This window comes from Gloeophyllum trabeum (genome assembly GCF_000344685.1).
Source record: "Gloeophyllum trabeum ATCC 11539 unplaced genomic scaffold GLOTRscaffold_00008, whole genome shotgun sequence".
Lineage (NCBI taxonomy): Eukaryota > Fungi > Basidiomycota > Agaricomycetes > Gloeophyllales > Gloeophyllaceae > Gloeophyllum > Gloeophyllum trabeum.
Genome location: NW_006920417.1, coordinates 1,433,851 through 1,450,656, shown reverse-complemented (window position 1 = coordinate 1,450,656; position 16,806 = coordinate 1,433,851). Strand labels below are relative to the sequence as shown.

At 53.5% G+C, this 16,806-nt stretch overlaps 6 protein-coding genes across 6 annotated transcripts; 1 reads left to right on the top strand and 5 right to left on the bottom strand.

Moving 5' to 3' along the window:
* Positions 1–93: 93 nt before the first annotated feature.
* GLOTRDRAFT_62225 (uncharacterized protein) lies at positions 94–1,366 on the top strand. Its single transcript, XM_007868901.1, has 6 exons — positions 94–256; positions 311–420; positions 470–614; positions 662–967; positions 1,015–1,184; positions 1,234–1,366. Exons 1-6 carry the CDS (start codon positions 106–108, stop codon positions 1,339–1,341), a joined length of 990 nt encoding a protein of 329 aa, XP_007867092.1. The 5' UTR covers positions 94–105; the 3' UTR covers positions 1,342–1,366.
* On the bottom strand, positions 1,358–3,998 carry GLOTRDRAFT_77643 (kinase-like protein). Its single transcript, XM_007868900.1, has 2 exons — positions 2,961–3,998; positions 1,358–2,900 (listed from the first exon to the last, which is right to left on the bottom strand). The coding sequence occupies exons 1-2, from the start codon at positions 3,955–3,957 to the stop codon at positions 1,753–1,755; spliced, it is 2,145 nt and encodes a 714-aa protein (XP_007867091.1). The 5' UTR covers positions 3,958–3,998; the 3' UTR covers positions 1,358–1,752.
* A 925-nt stretch (positions 3,999–4,923) lies between these two features.
* Positions 4,924–7,348, bottom strand: GLOTRDRAFT_77637 (carotenoid ester lipase precursor; the record flags this gene model as incomplete). Its single annotated transcript, XM_007868899.1, has 14 exons — positions 4,924–5,228; positions 5,291–5,328; positions 5,385–5,635; positions 5,693–5,744; positions 5,795–5,900; positions 5,956–6,223; positions 6,273–6,342; positions 6,400–6,468; positions 6,530–6,534; positions 6,574–6,676; positions 6,726–6,738; positions 6,796–6,860; positions 6,918–7,111; positions 7,176–7,348. The coding sequence occupies 14 exons, from the start codon at positions 7,346–7,348 to the stop codon at positions 4,983–4,985; spliced, it is 1,653 nt and encodes a 550-aa protein (XP_007867090.1). The 3' UTR covers positions 4,924–4,982.
* Positions 7,349–7,982: 634 nt separating this feature from the next.
* Positions 7,983–10,289, bottom strand: GLOTRDRAFT_139326 (carotenoid ester lipase precursor; the record flags this gene model as incomplete). Its single annotated transcript, XM_007868898.1, has 14 exons — positions 10,191–10,289; positions 9,938–10,120; positions 9,817–9,881; positions 9,751–9,763; positions 9,588–9,690; positions 9,523–9,530; positions 9,405–9,470; positions 9,264–9,333; positions 8,941–9,208; positions 8,777–8,882; positions 8,676–8,727; positions 8,374–8,624; positions 8,285–8,322; positions 7,983–8,228 (listed from the first exon to the last, which is right to left on the bottom strand). Exons 2-14 carry the CDS (start codon positions 10,071–10,073, stop codon positions 7,983–7,985), a joined length of 1,422 nt encoding a protein of 473 aa, XP_007867089.1. The 5' UTR covers positions 10,074–10,120; positions 10,191–10,289.
* Positions 10,290–11,285: 996 nt separating this feature from the next.
* On the bottom strand, positions 11,286–14,206 carry GLOTRDRAFT_100356 (glycoside hydrolase). The gene is made up of 12 exons (XM_007868897.1): positions 13,990–14,206; positions 13,517–13,931; positions 13,327–13,461; positions 13,241–13,275; positions 13,120–13,188; positions 12,940–13,066; positions 12,784–12,879; positions 12,609–12,731; positions 11,871–12,555; positions 11,712–11,802; positions 11,590–11,655; positions 11,286–11,534 (listed from the first exon to the last, which is right to left on the bottom strand). The coding sequence occupies exons 3-12, from the start codon at positions 13,376–13,378 to the stop codon at positions 11,334–11,336; spliced, it is 1,545 nt and encodes a 514-aa protein (XP_007867088.1). The 5' UTR covers positions 13,379–13,461; positions 13,517–13,931; positions 13,990–14,206; the 3' UTR covers positions 11,286–11,333.
* A 1,229-nt stretch (positions 14,207–15,435) lies between these two features.
* On the bottom strand, positions 15,436–16,780 carry GLOTRDRAFT_77634 (tRNA isopentenyltransferase; the record flags this gene model as incomplete). The annotated part of the gene is made up of 5 exons (XM_007868896.1): positions 15,436–15,683; positions 15,732–15,831; positions 15,882–15,966; positions 16,026–16,432; positions 16,490–16,780. 5 exons carry the CDS (start codon positions 16,778–16,780, stop codon positions 15,436–15,438), a joined length of 1,131 nt encoding a protein of 376 aa, XP_007867087.1.
* Positions 16,781–16,806: the final 26 nt, after the last annotated feature.

Genomic DNA, 16,806 nt, shown 5'->3' with positions numbered 1-16,806 from the left:
CTTAGAGTAGAACAAGCAATAGGATAATGATGGCGGAAGGAAAGCAAGCGAATGTGGCTGATTCAGGCCACGCCGCGTCTAAGTCCCTCCTTTCCTCCTACCACCATGCAGGCAGACGGTGCCGTCCTACGCTATCCAGAAAATCTAGGGATTCATGTAAACCTGACGATTGAAACCGCTTTGGCGATGTTGCTCAAGTCGATATCTTTGGCGGAACGAATGCCGTTTAGCTGGGGGTACATCGACCGGCCACAAGGTCTGCTTGGAGCTGAACAGACGTTTGCCAAATGCTGACACCTCTGCTAGTTAGACGGTCAAGTCTTCCTGATTTACATGCCGAACCCAGCGGTGTTTCCCAATGACGGGATTCGGTACCAGGACACCGAGTCGAAGGTGGTCATGCCGGCGGGGCCAGGTCGCGTCAGTCCACACCATTCGCGTCTTTAGCGCACAAACTGATGCGTAGCAGGAGCTGGAACTGGTCGAGATCAAATACGGGTTCATTCCCAACTCGGGTGAACACGTCGCGTCGCGCCTGCGGAGACGCTACCGCCTACAGCGCGGCGGGAACCCAGGGCTCTGCATTGTACATTACACCCGCGGGCCGTCCATGCGTGCGTTGCGTCCGCCTTCCCTGGTCCACCCGGCTCACTCTGCCTAGCTGTCAACCCGTCGCTCGTGTCCCAACCCGTCCGTGCGTACCCCCTACGAACGATCACCGAGCCCAACATGTACGTCGCGGGCGAGAAGATGCGGCAGCCAGCCTACCCGCCTGGGGCAGCCCCGGCGCCGGGCGTGAACTATGCGGGCGGCATCAGCATCCCACCCGGCGCGAACCCGCAGGCACTCGTCGCGCAACAGCGCAGCCGCATGGAGGCACTCGAGGGGAGGGGCGCGCGGGAACCGACGGCTGCTTTGGCCGGCGGAAGGCCGCCGCCTGTACGGGTTGAGGATGATGACTCAGGAGGTACGAGGTTCGGCGTCACTTTCGGCTGGTAACCAATTCCTCTGTAGACGAAGGGGATCAAATCTCCACACGGGCGCTGGCTCTGGCTCGATACCGCAGGAATCACGAGTTGATGAACGAGGTGTTCATGTACGCTGCCTTTGGCGAGAAAAAGACACCACCGCCGCCTCCTTCGTATTCTGCTCTCTTCACCAAGTCGGAGCTGGAAGAGAAAGCGGTACGTTGTGGCCCTTTTCTGTCACACAGCTTAGCGTAACGGTTGACAGGCCAAGCTCGTGGCGGAAGTAGAAGAGCTAAAGCAAAAAGAGATCAGTAGACCCTCGTTCGAAGGGGACGTCTCTATGGAAAGTGCAGGTGAACATGCTGAGGCATGATGCACGAGCGCCACCGTGTCTGTCGAAAGTCTTGCTTGTCCCCTTGTATTTGCCACATTGTCGGTCTCTTTGCTCTGCAATATTTATTCGCCCCCCAAATCCTGAACCCTGAACTGAATACTATTATACTACTATATCCTACACACTGCATAGAAGGTGAGCTACATACTACAGTACAATTACAACGAAAACGGTGCGATAAGTACAGAACGTGGGCGTATGATGCATGGGTATAGGTACAAACACGTAAAACGTACTACAATATGGTGCTTAAATACGCGATCCGCACGACTGATGGTATCCTGCTCCGCGAACGTGCGCCCGACAAAGGGCAAAACCATCGAGGGAAAAGTTCGATCAATTTTTTGCACAAGGCCATGAATTTTTAACTTGACTTCCTTGTCACTTGCTTCATGCCATCCGATAGCTGCGACCGGGCCCGAGACTCTTGCTCCTCCCAGAGGGCTTCATCGTAATGAGCGTAGGCGTATGCACGAACTCGCCCACCCCCTGGGACAGCGAGAACTTGACTGTGGGGGTCCCCGCACCGCCCGACCCGGGGACCATCAACGACCAGGGCTGATTTCCTGACGGAGGCATGCTATCCGACCTCCTGCCCGTCTTGCTCGCGCGCTGGCTACTCTCGCTGCGGCTACGATGCACGGGCTGCTCATCATGCCACAGCAGGGAAGTCTCTGGCCCTTGGCTACGTGTCCGCGGCTGCAATCCATCTGGACTTGCGAACCACGGCCGGGTTTCGTGGACGACATCCAGGCTCGTAGCTTCGCCCAAGTCCACGCCGGTGCGGATGTCCAACCCTAGAGGGGACGGCGCGAATCTCCTGGAGGCTTTACGTCCTCGGGAGGTATCTTCCCGCTTGCCGGACGTGCCAACCATGTCGACTGGCGTGATAGGGATAACACTAGGGCTCGGAGACCGTGATGAAGAATCTAACTGTTGGAAGGTGGCGTACTGAATGGAGTCGCAACGGGGTCTCCTGCCCCGCTCGTGCAATGGCTCGGGCGACAAGGGTGGGGACGTCAATAGCGCAGAATCACCGTGCAAGCCAGGGGCCGACGAAGTCAATGATGCATTAGATGAGACGGTATCATTGGATGAAGCAGGACTGAGGATCGCCTTGGTAAGAGCGGAAAATGATGGTGAACGTATCCCGCGAGACTGTCCTGACGTCGAAGAGCGCGAGGTGCTACGACTGATCGCTTCTGCTCCGCTCGAAGGTGACAGTCCTTGGCGTGCGCGGGATACCGACCGATCTGACCGCCGACTGAGCGGCGTAGGCACATTCGAGCGATGCAAGTCAGCTGGGCGAGAGTGGGACCGCGAGCGCGACTTCGACTTCGATGCCGTCCGCTCCATCTCAGCTGCACAGACCTCTTCTGTAGAGGGAGTAACGTCGTCCCCGGCGGCACCCCAACCAACGCCCCAGGCGACATCGTCGACCATCGCAATCGTCCATCGGTTAGACACGGATCGCTCAAGGCAGCCCTGCAGCACCTGCTCGGCGCCGCGTCCGATGCCCGAGGGCATGTCGTATACACCTATTCATGAAATCGAAGTAAAATCTCAGCGCCAACTGCTCCAGATACACCCGTACGTACCATGTAAAATCTTCATTTGTAGGCGGGGCTCGAACGAGTCCATGAACGGTAGGCGTCCGGTCAGTAGAGCGTAAAGTAAGACACCGAGTGCCCACATATCTTGTGCTGGGTGCGGTCTGAGAGGAGCTGAGTGCGGTAGAAGTAACTCGGGAGAAGCGTATGGGAGCGACCCAGGGTTGAAGACTTCTGGCTGTTTTGTGACTTCTGCAGGATAGGGAGAAGATGACGGGAGAGGGGACGAATTGCGATACCTGGGTCCACTATGGTGCCGGAGAAGGTGAGGAGGCAAGCCCGGCTTGCTCTGACGGAGCGAAGAATGCGCGCGTTGCCGCTGGTACTGCTCGTTCACCTCGTCCACGCCCTCATCCTCACTCGAAGTCTCGTCGTCTAACTCGCCAATCTTTGCAGTCATGCCAAAGTCACCGATCTTGCATACACCCATGTCATCGACAAGCACATTCTCAAGCTTGATATCCCGGTGCACGAGCCCCGCCACCTCGTGCAGGTACCTCAAGCCTCTGACCACCTGCCTGAACATCATTCCTGCGTCGTCCTGCGCCAGTCCCCGCCCCTCCGCACTCTCCCGCTGCAGGATGTCAAACAACGTGCCCGCGGGACAGTAGAGCGTGACAAAGAAATCGGCGTACGCGGTGTGCACTGCGGAGAAAAGGGGCAGGATATGCTCATGGCAGAGGCTCGACCAGATCGACTCTTCGTTGCTCAATCTTTTACGGACGAGCGTCGGATTTTCTTGTCGGGCGACGTCTGAGCGGCGTACGATCTTGACGGCGACGGTGCCGCCGGTGATAGAGGACGCTTTTCTGATGGTCGAGAAACCTCCGTGGCCTATGATAGGACCTAGAGTGTACCCGCCAACCTCCTGTCCTTCGTCGTCTGGCAGACTCGAGCGTGCGCTCGAGACCGACGTCGAGGGGCTGAAAGCCGATAAGAACATGGCAGCAGGCGACATACCTGTGCTGCCCTCGGAAAAAGACATGGAAACGGGTGAAGCAGTAATGGGTAGAGGCTCTACCGCGCATTCAGGCGCCGAGGCGACTCTCGGGTGTACTGCGGGGCCCGCAGACAGCAGTTGCTGTGAAAGCTCTTGCTCCGGGTCGACAATCGTAGCATTTTTGTCTTGTGACCGATCCCCCCGCTCGACTTGGTCGACAGTATAGATCTTCGGTAATTCAGGGCGGGAATTCGAAGGCGTGGGTAGACCGTCGAAGACGCTGGAATGGAAGGGCCATTGGGATTCTTGGACAAACGTTCCCGTCGTTGTCATATACGTCGTCGAAAATGTGTTGGAAATTCTGCAGGTTGATGGTCGAGAGCAAGCAGTCTGCTTTGCGAAGTATAAGTGTTAAGCTTCTAAGTAAGGGGGAGCGGGAGGCCGTTCGGGCCCGAAGATCCGACCACATCCGGCGGTCCACGCGGTGACTTGGCCCGGACGACTCCGTATATGTTTTTCCCGCGCCTCCGGTATGTCAATTCCTTGGGTACAGTCGACTCTCCCTTAACCCATACCTCTAATAACCCATAACCTCTAATAACCCATACATTTTTGCGTCCACCGATTTGGTTCCTAATTAATCGTCGCGACAACCCATAACTCTCTGATACCCCATAACCCATACCTTCCTGGAGGGTCCATAACCCATAAATCATCCTATTATCAGCTCAATCAGACCCATATCGACCACCATTTACTACTTTTAAAACATTTACTATGGAGTTGTTCGATACTCCGACCCAGAAACGATACCAATATGGCAGTGGGCACCCATACCAGGCGACATATAGCATGATGTGGACCATCCGGCATATGCCTCGCGCCCTGCCACATGTCACGCTACCCGCCGATGTCACAGTATGTCACACTCCGGTAACCCATAGTCTCCGAAAACCCATACCTTTCTGGGTCCACGGACCGCTATGGGTTATGGGAGAGTCGACTGTATCGCGTAAACTGCCCTGGCAAACAGTAGTACATAATCGCATTCACATAGCTCTATCTACTCCTTAAAGCGGGTACTTCAGAGAAAGTTCCGTTATGTAAGAAATGCCTTCAGCCCTGTAGGTATCGTCGGTTACTTCTCTCGGCGTCAGACCATCCAGGAACGTCATTTGTTTTGGGGATGCGGTCGTGTACTGTGGCCACTGGAGAAGGTTGGCTTTCCCGTTGGGATCGAGGTTATTGACGAACTGAACAAGGTAGCTCGTCATGTCTCCCCCTGCGAAGACATTCAGAATGTCTGTTGCATGTGCCTATGGCAGGGCCACGACATCAGGGTCATATTCCACTGTAAGGAGCATGAAACAGTGCGCACCGATCCGAGAGCTGGGAAAGCCTTCAGGCGCTTGCTCACTGTCCAGCAACTGAATTACCATGGATCATGAGATGGCGACAAAACCAGTACGCACGGAAACTCCAGGCTTTCTGCGCCCCGGCCTGCTTCTGCAGGAAGAATCGGCGAGGAGCCTGGAAAACGAGATCGCCTTGGATGCCCGCTAGTCGCTTGTACTGTGGCGTCAGCGCGTTAAAGATACCCGTATCGTACGGCGAGCCATTGGTGATGTCCGCGGTGTAGTACGTTAACAGTTTATTGACCTCATCAGTCGAGGCTGCTGGCATGTAAGTGTCGTGGATGTACGTGCGCGTTTCACTGTCAGTGCTTTGCATTTCACGGGATATCAGCAGCAGTGGCGGGCAATGCTGCGGGAAGACTTACGTGACATTGAGATTTGTCAGGGAGAACAGTGTCCCTTCGTCGTCGCAGTCGCCTATGGAGATTTATGAGAGACAGATGGATTAACCAAGCGCTTCGGCATACCTGTAATGAAGGGAACCTTTGCCACGCTCCCTGAAAGGACCAGATTTTGGGGAGTGTCCGTTAGGAACACTCCGTCCACCCGAGGTAGCCAAGCCAGATTCAATGACTGTATTACCGGTCTTCTAGTCACCTCACCCGTGAATAGCAGGACTCGGACATACCTGATACGAGAAAATTCCCGGCGTTGCATCGACAGCCTTCTGCAGGGTATTCAAGGGAACCCCTCGCAAGCACTGCAAGGTGTCAGAAGCACCAGAGCACCCAGTGGCCGCCACTATGGAGTCATAGTACTTCTGACCATGCGATATGTCGCCCACTGGGATGGGTGAGCCAGATTCCATGAACGCGCCTCGGAAGAGACCCTCGGTGTTACCGCCATTCGTAACCATTTGCAAGGCTACCGAGATTGCTCCGGCGCTTTCACCCCAGCTACAGGGCAATGTGAGTGCATATCAATGCGAATATTGACGCTTCATACATTGTGACTTTACTAGGATCCCCACCGAACAGCCCAATATATTTTTGGATCCAGCGCAATGCCTCGCGCTCTGACATTTCCCGTGAGTTAAGGCTATGCCATACCGAGTAAACTTCGCTGAACTCACGATCTTGGAGCCCAAGGTTTCCTACTCCAGCAGCCTTCACTTCGGAGCCGGCCAAGAAACCCCAAGCTGTTTGATGCTTGTTAAGGATATCTTGCGGCTTCCGAGGTCATTCACGTACCTGAGACGCTGAAGACGGTTCAGCTTCGACAGCATCGCAGACCTCTAGATACATACCGATAATTTATGCTTACAACTACAACTGGTTCATTGAGGTCGAGTGACCGCTGTACTATTCCTCCACCATCATAGATCGATGTCCCACCGATCTCGAATCCACCTAGACGGGTTGATTAGATATGCATCGGACACAAGGTTCCTTCGCTTACCTCCGAATATCCACTGTAGCAGCCATCAATTTCATTAGACACTGACTGAACCAATTGGGGAGTTACACACCATAGCGACTGGGAGTTTGGAATTAGGAGTTGCCGAAGCAGGCGTCCACACGTTGAGATGAAGACCTATCCAGAAGTAAACATGAGCCTATAGAGAGGGTACGTGGTTGACTGCCTACGTACAGTCTTCACCGATCGGACCGGTTATGAGGCGATAGGCGGTATTGATAATGAAATTGGTTTCGTTCGCCAGCAAGCCATTTCCCAGAGGCAGGTTTATGGCCTGCTGAGGGCATTCATTTCCGAAGCTCGTCGCATCGTAGGAGCCGGAGTACGCAGCCACCGATTGGGGTAGGTTGAAGCGGAGGTCACCAGTCCTAGAGGAATTGCATTTCACATTACAGCCACGGTTCTCATACGAGATCGATTAGGACGACGTACGGAGGCTGAGCGTAAGGGATGCCCAGGAACTTGTTGATTTTTCCCGACGCAACACCGGTGAACGTCCCACTGTCGAGAGTCACCGTAGGTGCTGAAGCTCTGGGAGCGGGAGCAGCAAGGACTGCGCTGCTCGCAAATGCTCCCAAGCACGCCAGGAGGACTCTGATAGCCATGGGTGACGGCACCAAGGGAACCTAGTTCCTGGGGCTGCGTGGTAGGTCGCCCACCCCTTAAGAGCGGAAGTCGTGTTAGCGGTGCCGGCTTTGCTTCCTCCATAGAAACCATGTACCTTTCTGCTGACGGCGGAAGCACAACATTGACTGCTTGGCTGCAGTATCCATTATCAAAATCTAGCCGTCATGGGACCATCTTGGGAAGTCTGGTCGTTGCTGATGCAGGGCCACGAGATTCTGCAGCGGCCTTGGAACTGCATATCCCCCATCACTACCACACGGTTGTAAGTCACTAGACCAAGGTTCGCTTAGGAGGCGCGCTTACGAAGGAATAGCGGCGGCGGTATTCTTGCTAAATATCAATGTGCACTTTATCAGAAATCAAGTGTCAGCGTCCAAAAAGATGCGGGGGAGGCTGTGATAACGCGGGGAAGGGTATGCGCAGCCCGATAGGTTGGACGGATCAATTCTGGAGAACGTGCCTCAGATATACTTCCCAGGCCTGCGCAGTCAACTCGATATCATACGGTATATGTATGTGCGAGACTTCGGTGTTTGCATGGTCGTGCGCTGTAGTTTAAAAGCCCTTGAATCGTACCTGATGAAGTGCTACATCATGCATAAATACAGCTGCTCAAAGAGGGTATTTAAGGGATAAATTGGTGAGGTAATCGAAGCCCTCAGCCCTGTAAGTGTCCTGCGTGATTGTCAGTGGCACCAGCCCATCTTGGAGGGTCAGGAGTTGAGGAGACGATGTAGTGTATTGTGGCCATTGCAACAGACCGGCGGCGCCATTCGGATTGAGGTTGTTCGCGAACTGAACAAGGTACGTGGTAAGTTCCTGGTCACCAAATACGTCGAGGATATCTGTGCCATGAGCCTGCGAGAGTCTCATGTCAGTGGAATCTCCCTAGAACATGCAGAGAATTCACGCACCGATCCGAGGGCTGGGAACGCCTTGAGACGTTTGCTCACTAAAGCCTGTTTGAATCCGAGGCTTCAGAGTTACCAACGCTAGCACTCACGGAAGCTCCAAGTGGGCTGAGAGCCCGAACGTTGTTGCAAAAAGAATCGACGGGGCGCCTGGAAGACAAGATCTCCTTGCATAGAAGCAAGTCGCTTATATTGCGGGGTCAATGCATTGAAAATGCCGGTATCGTAGGGTGACCCTGAAGCCGGATTTGCCGGGTAGATGGACAATACTTCGTTTACTTCTGCAGTTGTCGCCGCCGGGATGTAGTTCTCGTGGATGTAGGTGAACAATTCTGAGTCGGTTCTACACAAGCCATGTCAAGTTCTGGCTCCTGTGAGGCTACGCTTGACATACGTCACGTTCAGGTTAGTGAGCGAAAATAGTGTGCCCTCGTCATCGCAATCACCTGTAACAACTGGTTGGATCTAAGTCTCAAAGGCGAAGATTCTGCTCACCGGTGACAAACGGGATATTAGCCACGCTTCCTTTGAGCACCAGGTTCTGAGGGGTATCAGTCAAGAAGACGCCGTCCACCCGGGGAAGGTAAGCTAATCTGAGAGACTAGGTAACAACACGATGATCAGGCAGCCTATATTTCCACAGAAATATAGCAACCTACTTGATACGAGAATATGTTGGGAGTTGCGTCGACGGCCTTCTGCAGCGTATCCTCAGGGACACCTCTTAAACATTGCAGCGTATCAGACGCGCCCAGGCATCCCGTGGCCGCCACGATCGAATCGTAATAAGTCTGGCCGTGAGAAATGTCCCCGACGGGTATCGGCGAACCTGACTGCATAAATGCACCGCGGAATAGACCTTCCGTATTTCCTCCATTGGTAAGCATGTGCAGCGCGACTGATATGGCACCGGCACTCTCGCCCCAGCTGAGGGATTGTACGATTCAATACCAGACCAGCGTGATCAGAAGTATCATCTCACATAGTAACTTTGCTGGGATCACCGCCGAATGCAGATATGTATTTCTGAATCCAGCGCAAAGCTTCCCTCTCTACCAATAACACAGGTGCGGTGAATGTAAGCGAGATCAACAGAGAAAACTTCGGACGAAGGACAACTCACGGTCTTGTAATCCGAGGTTACCGACTCCAGCGGCTTTGACTTCAGAGCTCGCCAAAAATCCCCAAGCTGTCCAATTGGACTTCAGCGGAGATGCCAAATAGTATGTTCAGCCACTTACCTGAGACGCTGCGAGATGGTTCAGCCGCATGAAAGAAATTTGGCTGAGGGCAATGCACGACTCACCGGTAGTTCATGCTGACTACAATGGTTGGCTGACCCAGGTCTATCGACTTCTGAGCTATTACGCCACCATCATACAGAGACGTTCCTCCAAGCTCAAAACCACCTGAAAGTAATCAGAAGACATACTCTAAGCAGGGAAACAGACAACACGATATGAGCATACCTCCGAAGATCCACTATAATAGTCTTCAGAATCGCCACAGCACTGTACGTGGGGAACATGACTTACCACTGCGACAGGCAGCTTGGAGCTAGGCGTCGCGGTTGCAGGGACCCAGACGTTCAAGTTCAGACCTGGACACCGGGCGTAAGCATCATTTGCTAAACATGTGTAGGAATATGCAGTTTACAATCTTCACTGACTGGGCCAGTGACGGCGCGGTAGATGGAATTGATTATGTAGTTCGTCTCATTCGCCACGAGACCGCTTACAAGCGGCAAGGTGATAGCCTGCTGAGGACATTCATTGCCGAATGACGTCACCATTGTAGGATGGGATCGGCTGGGGGAGATTAAAACGAAGGTTTCCGGTTCTTCCGTAATGGGGTGCCACGGTGAGCACTACTCTAAGACTACCGGAGCAACCGAGTGAACGATACTTACGGAGGTTGTGCGAAGGGAATGCCTAGGAACTTGTTAACATTCCCGGAGGTCACACCAGTGAATGTCGCGGAGTCGAGAGTCACTGTAGGTCCAGTAGCTCTCGACGTTGGAGCAGCAAAGGTTGCACCAGCAACGAGCATGCAAACCAGGAGAGTCCGGAAAGGCATTGCTAGAGGGACGGAAGCACTGTGTTTCCGTTGAAGATTTTACTGGCCAATGTCCAGTCTTTTATAACAAGACCGCCATCGGTACCGCGATCTTCGCGTCCTGGTTTTAGAACCTGAGGGGTGTGAACTAGCCTTCGACGGGACAGAGCATCATCGAAGACGGTGGCTCGGATATTGTCCATCATATGGTCGTAAGTCACCCGGTCAACGGGCCCGAGAAGGGCAGCCTGTCGAGCCTCGAGTCATACGTTTGAGGAAGTTCGGGCGCGGAAGCTGTGAGCATACGACACAAAACTCGCCTGACAGGCTATTCTCGGATTCCCGCCCAAACTGCGGAGAGTGTAACAGCAATTTCTCGGTTGATGTCAAATCAGCCATTCCGACCCCTAGGACTCGACGGGTAGGGCGATCACACCGAGTTAAAGGACCTTTCACTCAAGGTGGCAGCATAAATGCGAGACCCGATCCCGTCTCAATCAACCTGCAAAGGATCCAGCGCACGGTACAGAATCCCTGCGCCTACCCCGGTTCCCAAGAATTTATCACGAGCATTTGGAGAGTACACCGATATACGGGGATGAAAGCTTTTAGTGATGCGAAATCGAAGCATTGGCAGGTCACGCACCACAGTTCTGACATATTTAGACGTAGTGCAACACATGGTGCATGGTTCGCGGGACTACAGTGCTCTGCGGGAGCATTCATTGCACGGGATGTTGTTCCGAGCGACTCGTATATCACCGGAACGTAAAGGTGAACGCGCCACCTCGACCAAACATAGAAAGGCTATCATAAGAGCTTATCTGGTGAGAGCAGGGTATCACGGGAAGGACCCATAACAGCTGGCGACTTGCAAGGTAAGGGCTCACCTATCCCCTTAGCACGACGACTGACATCCCAAAAGCGAAGGATTAGAAGAACGGTGCGTCGTAACCGATGTCCATCTCACAGTCAGATTAATGTGCACATTTTGACCCTACAACAAAACACGCATGACGAGTGACACCAAAGCAACAACAATAGCACCCGGCACAGGTCGAACCATAACAGCACCACTCTTCGCCCCAGACTTGGTATTCTGTTCAGCTAAGAGGCTCGGGCACTGCGGTGCAACGAGGACCTTGCCGTAATTACTCGCGATCCAGAGTACCACACCATTCGTCCATCCGAAACCAGCCTGGCAGGACATTAGACAACGGATTGGATATTTCAGGTGACGCCGAATTTCGTACCTGTACGGTATATTCCCCACCAGAACCGGCGGAGTCGATGTTGTTGTTAGAAAACTTCTCGAACATCTGCGCGCCAGCATCAGTGTTGAATACCATAATGCAACGAAACAAGGCAACCGCACATTTCCGGTGTTATTCACACTCTGGGTGATGTTGAGCTCCTGCTCCGATAATCTCGGTAGAATCCCGGGAATGGAGCCTCCTGTCGCATACCTGTAGAGGAGACCATACACGTTTCAGTTCAACTGAGGACGACTCCCGAAAGAAATACCCTAACTAACCAGCTACAGAGCGCACCGGCAAAGTACCTGTTCGCCAACTCCCTCTGGAGAGCAGCTGCCCATCCTTCGCCTTCAGTAGCGTTACCACCGTTCACAATAGTCCCGCTCAGCGTATTGATGTCCGCCTTCGATCCTGTCTTGGTCGCGTTGCTGCTAGATCCAAGAATAGGCTGCCCGGGCAGTTCTGACTCCTCCAACCCTAACTGCCCGGAGGGAATCAAACTGAAAGTAGACTGACCCGAGGACGGGGAAGGGAGTGAGTTGGACGTGAGGTTCGACGGGAGATTACGCAGGGCCTCGAGTGCGATGTACTGATGCGGCGGCCAGGCGTTCGGCGCATCCCACTGCAGGCCAGTCTCCAAGAACGTCACCGGGAACGTGCCGTTATATCTGTTCAATACCAGATTCAGCGCGGCGAACATGCCGAAGGCCTTGCTCTGGTCGCCAAGCGCCTCGTCAGGGATGATTCCACTCCATAGAGGGTAGAACGTGGCGGCAGAAAACAGGGCGTTGCGCGAGCTGGACGTGAGGTTGAAGTCGTAGAAGGCGAGTTTCGAGGGGTCCCAGTGGAGGTCAAGGATGCCCGACCTCAGGGCGGTGGCAGCAGCTCGGTGGGAGTCCGCGAGGGATTTTGCAGTGCCGTTGGACGCGGTGTAGAGATCCGCCAGGAGGCTGTGCGCTTTGTCTGTACGAGCAAGGTGAACCGCGGAACTTGACGAGCGCCTTCGTGGGACTCACAGAGTATGCTATTAAGGCAGATTGGTACCGTATTCCTTACATTGAGCGAGCGCAATATGGGGTTGGTATTGTTGGAGCCTCCGGCAAACGGTTGGGCCGTCCATCGAGACGAGTAGTCCCAACCTGTATGTCAATAAGCACGCATATAAGACCGTCGAGTAGTGTCCTGACTCGCCTGTCTCTGCTCCGCTCGCCAGCTCGGCATACAGGGCATCGCGTTCAGTCTCATTGAGGGGGGTCTCAAGCGTAGGGTCATTAGCGGTCAGATAATCTGCGCGGGAGGTGTTACTCCGAAGATATTCTGTGATTGAAGATGATATGCTTAACGTACCCGTGAGGTATGATTCGGGCCGCGGAGCACTGTTCTTGACGGCGTAGTGATACATTGTATGGGTTTGCTGCGTGTAAGGGCTTGTGACATTCACAGAGCGGTTATCCAGCCACCACTGCAATTCGCGCTGCGGAAAAGGGACTGTGAGATGCAAAATTGGGTTTATCGAGAGCAGCTCACTTCGGCTAAAGGCAGAGCACGCTCTAATATCGTGGTGTCGTTTGTCGCTGTGACATAGCTGGAAAGCATCTGTAGACACATGTATTAGCTTGACCTATACTGGAGAGGTACACCTCCTTACATGAATGAAGAGCGGTGGCTGCGACCGGTTGAGGTCTTCCAGAAGTTAGTCCACGACCACCTGTAGTTCACAAGTAACCGACTCACAATATATCCGCCCTCCGTTCGGAATAAATCCAATCGTCTCTAATTCATCCATGAAATTCTGCAGCGTGGAGTTGACGATGTCATATAGTTCGGACTCGATCAGACCCTGCACGATCCAGAAGCTATCCCAATAGTCTGACCCAGCATATGAGTCCCACACCAAGCCGACCTGATGGTTTGGATTACTCACATTGCTCTCTGAACCGACCACCAGGAACGACAAAGGTATGGTTCAAGGGGATCAGCGAGCTCTCGCATCCACTACTAGTCGTTCCCTCTGAGCACAGCACCGAACTATTCGTTTCCCGAATCAGCTGCGTCCAGTAACCATGCACCGTCTGCGACCACGCCTTCAGTAGCGGATCTGTCACATTTTCCAGGAAAGCCGGGTTCGCGTTAAAGTTAGTCAGCGCGAGCGCCTCGAGCTCCAGTCCTTCTCCACCAAAGTCGGTGTCCACAAAGTTCTCAATGGCACCCTCAGTCACGCTCGACCCGTTCAAGGAACTAAAGTCGGAGAGCACTTGCTGGGACGACTTGACCGTCGGCTTGTCCACGAACGTTTTGGGATCCGCGTAGAGCCACGCAATATTCACAGTTTGCAGAAGCTACGGGAATATGAACTTAGCGGAAGGCATACCGGCGTGATGTGCTAAAAGAACTCACCTCACCCGCACAAAAGATCTCACTAGGGCACCATGTCTGCTTGGGAGGCAAAGCTACTTGCGATGGCAAGGTAGCGCTGAGCGGTGCTGACGGGCTAGCCACAGCAGTAGAGACCGACACCGGTGATGGGGAGAAAGCAGGGGATGTCGTAGTCGTCGCGCCCTGAGGGGCAGCGTTGACTACCTGTAGGAACGCTACAAGTCCGCCCAATATCGCTAGCGCCATCGCGAACACTGAGGAGCCCGAGCTTGAGACCACCGCAAATAGCGCCTGTGTCGTCGGGAATAGCCTGGACGTCGCATTGCTCCGACGTCCTCGCCACGATTTATAGTCGGCGCCTTACACAGTCGGGGCCAAGCACGCCGTTACACTAGGTACCGCTGTTACCGAAATACGCAGGCGCCGTATTTTTGGGTAGAAATGACGCAGACGATCATGATGCCCTTTGATATTGCTGGTCGGCTGACGCGCTCTCTGATGGCAGGCAACGATGCACCGAAACATTTTGGAACATTCAAGAAACGATATGCCAAGCAGCGGCCACAAGTAGAGACAGAATGTCTCAGAACACCTCGCGCGACATACTGTACGTGCAATCCTGTAGGTCTGTTCTGAATCATTTCACTCTGCAGCGCGACGCGACGGGATCTGTCGGGATAGCTCGCGGGGTAATTGAAATTACCCCGCAAAAGCGATCGTTGCGCTTGGTGGACATGTGAACCCCCCGCGTCTTTGCGCGACAGGCGATAGCAGGGAATACCAACAACGTGATAGCGCTGGCGTTTGGATAAAACTGCCCTCCTAGGTTCCTGTGGACTGCATCTCGTAGTTACCACCTACGAGATGCCAAGGGAAAGTAGCGCAAAAGTGCTCGTTTCTTGACCCTGTCACTCATGTCAGTAGACAGAAAGGTTAAGACTATAACACGTCGGACGGAAGACGGCTGATAGAAACATACTTGAATCTACACCGCTGCGCTCTCCCTAGCCTCCCTCTCCTGCCGAATCTTCTTCCATTTCGCAACCTCCTGCTGTCTCGCCTCCCGAGTGGCCATACGCCTGTGCACCTTTGTCTGTCGATGCGCCTCCCACTGCTCACCTTCCTCAATCATCACCGGCTCATCGGCCTTTGTGGTACACACTGGACAGACAATCTTGCGCCTTGCAGTGAGAATGGCACTGGGACTTAGTAGAGGAATCAGCGTTCCCCGCGTCCCCAAGAACATAGCACCGATTACCTACCTCGTCGGACGGTCCTGGACGGTGAGCATGACGCGAGCTGCCTCGGACAGGGATTGAGGATCGGGAAGAGGGTTACCTTCCAGAAAATCTACCGCGACACGTCAATGCCATAATTCAATGAAAAACTAGAGTTGAAATGTGAACCATGTAAGATCTCCTCAGCCATGTCCTTCACATTTGTGTTCCATGCCTGGTCAACGCCTGTCTAACAGGTAAATCGCAGCCAGGATATTAACATAGAGAGCTTACGAGACGCATCGAGCAAGTATACGGAAACGCATGACTTGTCCGTAGATTGAGCCGCATAAATAGCGGGTAGGAGCTTGTTCCGTATCCACCGGACTTGCCGATGCGCATATTGCCGCGTCGAGAGCTTCATGCGATCGACGGCTGCCTCGAAAGCATCTACAGACGGATTCGGAGAGTTCAGGTAGTGGTGAAACTCTTTGTAACCTGCAGCATGAATTAGCCACGGCACTGCGCTTGTCGGAAGAAACTTACCTATGGACTGGTATATACCCAAGGTGTAATCCACGCTATTGCTGCTGGTCCCCGCAGTTGCAATTGCCTGCAATTCTTTGATCTCGTCAAGCAGGCCTTGCTGGATGAGTCAGTTTAGAAATATTGAAATGCCAGCGGGAGCGCACTCACCTTGATCATCTCATCGACGCGGGCATCCAAGCGTACATTGAGGACGGAAGGCTCCGCATACAGCCAGAAGCACAACGTATGATACCTGATGATAATCACGTCGTACCTCCTTTATAATATCAGGATATATGCGCATTGACGGACCTGGGTTGTACAGATATACTAGACTGTTCGCTCCACACGTCGCTCGGCCTGCGACCCGTCTCCTTGATGATTTCGAGACTACGAAGGACCTTTCTCGTGTCTTTCCAGTGCCATCGTGAAGCGACAATGGGGTCCAGAGCGTTCAATAGAGAGTGCAAGCAGAACGCAGCCTGAGGGTCAATCGAAGCGTCCGGGGGTTCTTCCGGCAATGCATATATTAGTTCTCGGAGCTCTTGAGGAAGCTTCGAAACATGCTCCAACAGTTCTTCCGACAACACGATGTCCCCCGCTCTACCGCGCGGCTCGGTCATTTTAGCCAGTCTGTCAGGGAAGATCAAATGCTGCATCCAATATGCCGTCCCGCCAACGACAATAGGTATCTTGTTTTGCGAATGCGTCTCATTTATCTGTACGTCTTTTCGAGTCTATACAGAGCAAAGACATGACCTGTAGAATAAACTCACTGCGTGAACGGCGTCTTTGACCCATTCCCCGACAACATACTGTTCGCCGGGCCTCTTGAAGCTCATGAGCAGATGCTCGACGCCCTGTCGCTCGCGTTCAGGAATCTTGTTCGTGATAACATCCATTCCGACGTAAACTTGCATGGAGTCCGCATTTATTATCCGAGCACCGTTCCAACCATGTTTCCGCATCCCCTTCGTACGGGAAAGTGCCAAAGCCAGTTCAACGGAAAGTTGGGACTTCCCAACGCCAGTCGTCCCGCATATCGCAATTAATGGTCGTGTGTTCATGGACGCTAGGGACAGAAGGGAAGTCA

Coding starts and splice junctions, on each gene's coding strand:
- GLOTRDRAFT_77643 (XM_007868900.1), bottom strand. CDS start 3,957: ATGTCTTTTTCCGAGGGCAGCACAGGTATGTCGCCTGCTGCCATGTTC. Junction 2,901..2,960: donor ACAAATGAAGATTTTACATG/GTACGTACGGGT, acceptor TTTCATGAATAG/GTGTATACGACATGCCCTCG.
- GLOTRDRAFT_100356 (XM_007868897.1), bottom strand. CDS start 13,378: ATGGATGAATTAGAGACGATTGGATTTATTCCGAACGGAGGGCGGATA. Junction 11,803..11,870: donor GCCGGTGCGCTCTGTAGCTG/GTTAGTTAGGGT, acceptor TCTCCTCTACAG/GTATGCGACAGGAGGCTCCA. Junction 11,656..11,711: donor GTGTGAATAACACCGGAAAT/GTGCGGTTGCCT, acceptor GCTGGCGCGCAG/ATGTTCGAGAAGTTTTCTAA.
- GLOTRDRAFT_62225 (XM_007868901.1), top strand. CDS start 106: ATGCAGGCAGACGGTGCCGTCCTACGCTATCCAGAAAATCTAGGGATT. Junction 257..310: donor GTACATCGACCGGCCACAAG/GTCTGCTTGGAG, acceptor TCTGCTAGTTAG/ACGGTCAAGTCTTCCTGATT. Junction 615..661: donor CACCCGCGGGCCGTCCATGC/GTGCGTTGCGTC, acceptor CACTCTGCCTAG/CTGTCAACCCGTCGCTCGTG.